The sequence below is a fragment of the Pygoscelis adeliae genome, unplaced genomic scaffold (assembly GCF_000699105.1).
Source record: "Pygoscelis adeliae isolate BGI_AS28 unplaced genomic scaffold, ASM69910v1 Scaffold135, whole genome shotgun sequence".
NCBI lineage: Eukaryota > Metazoa > Chordata > Aves > Sphenisciformes > Spheniscidae > Pygoscelis > Pygoscelis adeliae.
This window is the reverse complement of record NW_008824908.1, coordinates 1,626,259-1,628,294: the sequence shown is the minus strand read 5'-3', so window position 1 is coordinate 1,628,294 and position 2,036 is coordinate 1,626,259. Positions and strand designations below refer to the sequence as shown.

At 39.7% G+C, this 2,036-nt stretch overlaps 1 protein-coding gene across 1 annotated transcript in view; it reads left to right on the top strand.

Moving 5' to 3' along the window:
• TDP2 (tyrosyl-DNA phosphodiesterase 2) overlaps nucleotides 1-750 on the top strand; it is a 3,927-nt gene extending 3,177 nt beyond the window's left edge. Inside the window, exon 5 of the mRNA XM_009324911.1 lies at nucleotides 304-750. Within this exon, the coding sequence (XP_009323186.1) occupies nucleotides 304-585 (282 nt within the window). The 3' untranslated portion in view covers nucleotides 586-750. The remainder of the gene's footprint in view (nucleotides 1-303) is intronic.
• Nucleotides 751-2,036: the final 1,286 nt, after the last annotated feature.

The window sequence follows — 2,036 nt, the reverse complement described above, 5'->3', positions numbered from 1 at the left end:
TTCCATTGCAGTGAACTGGAACGACATTGTTGCAGAGAACATGGTGTTGATCCCCATACCTCAAAATTTCAGAGCTGAATGTCTATTTTGTAACATGTTTTGGATTTAGAAAGTACTACAGGAATTGGTCATGCTTTAGAGTATCCTGAGAAACACCACAATTTAGAAACGTCTCCGATATCTTTAACAACTCATGTTTTGCAGAAAAAAAGTGATATTGTCTCACACAACTCAGTTCTGTTTTTGAAGGTAAAATTTGTGAATTCAGTATCTTGTGGACTTTTTCCCTCCTTCTGCTTTCAGGTTACTAAACTAGGTAACTTACCTAACAACATTACGGATATCTGGGAGTTTTTGGGTAAACCTCAACACTGCCGCTATACTTGGGACACCCACTCCAATACCAACCTGGATGTAGAGTACAAGTGCAGGATGAGGTTCGACCGCATTTACTTTCGGCCTGCAGCAGATGGGGGACATATTATTCCACGAAGTATGGACTTAATCGGATTGGAAAAACTAGACTGTGGCAGATTCCCTAGTGATCACTGGGGTCTTCTGTGTAACTTTGATGTGATATTGTGAAAAGAAAAAAGGCTTGCATTGTTAGTTTTTAGGTGATCAGTTCTTGTTTTTACAAAATTTTACCCTCTCAATTTAAGTAGGACGTATTTAAATTTTCAACCCTAATGCATTCTCTGGTCTTGACTTATGCTGGAATAGCTTCATTTCAGCCCGGGTTCCCTTTTCCTCATTGTATGCCCAGGTTCCCTTTTCCTCATTCAAAACATTGAATCATGTTTTTTAAATATTGATTTTTAACAATGTTCGCAAATGCAAAAACAAATTCTAGTTTTAAAATAGGAGGAAAAACCTGTAAATACAATTCATAAACATACTCGGTGGTTTGAAAGACACTTTTATTTTGGCATGTAGTATAATCTCATAATAAATGCTGCTTTTTTATTTTAAGAATGCTTTTATTATGCCTGCTTTGTTTCTTTTGTAATAATTTCCATCATCCTTTACAAGTCTGTCTTTTGTAGGGTGTTTTGTGTTAGCTTCTGAAGTTTGTGTTGTACATACGTACGCCTTCAGGCAAGACAATAAAGGAGCTGAGGAAAGAACGACTAGATTCTCACAGAAAAAGGGTTTCTTAAGTAAGAATTAAACCAATATTGAACAGATTTAAGAACAGTTGCCTTCTATTCGACGAGAAAAGGATTTAGGTAGATGCATGGAAGTTGTTCACTTGGGATGGTGTATACCTTACTTTGTGTTTATTAACCTGGGTATGAGTTGCAGATTAAAACGCGTTATCTTTCCAGTGAGCTTCTAGGAACAGTGCTCTCATAAACTGCTGTGCAAAGCCTGAGCAGCTCAAGGTCTCACTGACTGCAAAAGATCAAACAGGCTTTCTTACTCAGAGAACTGTGTAATCAATCTCACAGAAGCTGTCATTTTATAGATGTGCGAAGTACTAAGCCGATTTAAAATGGAAAGTCTGACTTTCTGATGTGAAGTTCAGTGCTCAGGCACGGAGAGGAAGCACAGACAACCCATGCCAGTGATGCAAAGTGAATACAGAGACTGACAGCCTTAAATTCCTTTACTTGTTTTTGTCGTCCTTGTTTGTCTTTGGTCTTAAGCCCAAAGCTTACAAACAACTTGTGTTTTGCTGGGCTTGTGGTGGGTGGCCCTGGCTGGTAGCCAAGCTCCCACCCAGCCACTTGCTCAATCCTCCCTTCCCCAGTGAAATGGGGGGAGGAGATAGGAAAAACAGAAACAAGAAAGCTTGTGGGTCGAGATAAAGACAGGGACATCACTTGTCAATTACCCTCATGGGCAAAACAGACTTGATTTGGGGAAATTAATTTGTGGCCAGTTAATACAGATATTTAATTACCGATTTGGGTATTGGGGAGCAAGAAGATGAACATTAAAATGCACCTTTTCTCTCCCCTTTCCCTGGCTCAATGTCACTCCAGGCTCCTCTCCTCCCCCTTCTTATCGCCGCAGGTTGCACTCTGTCTCTT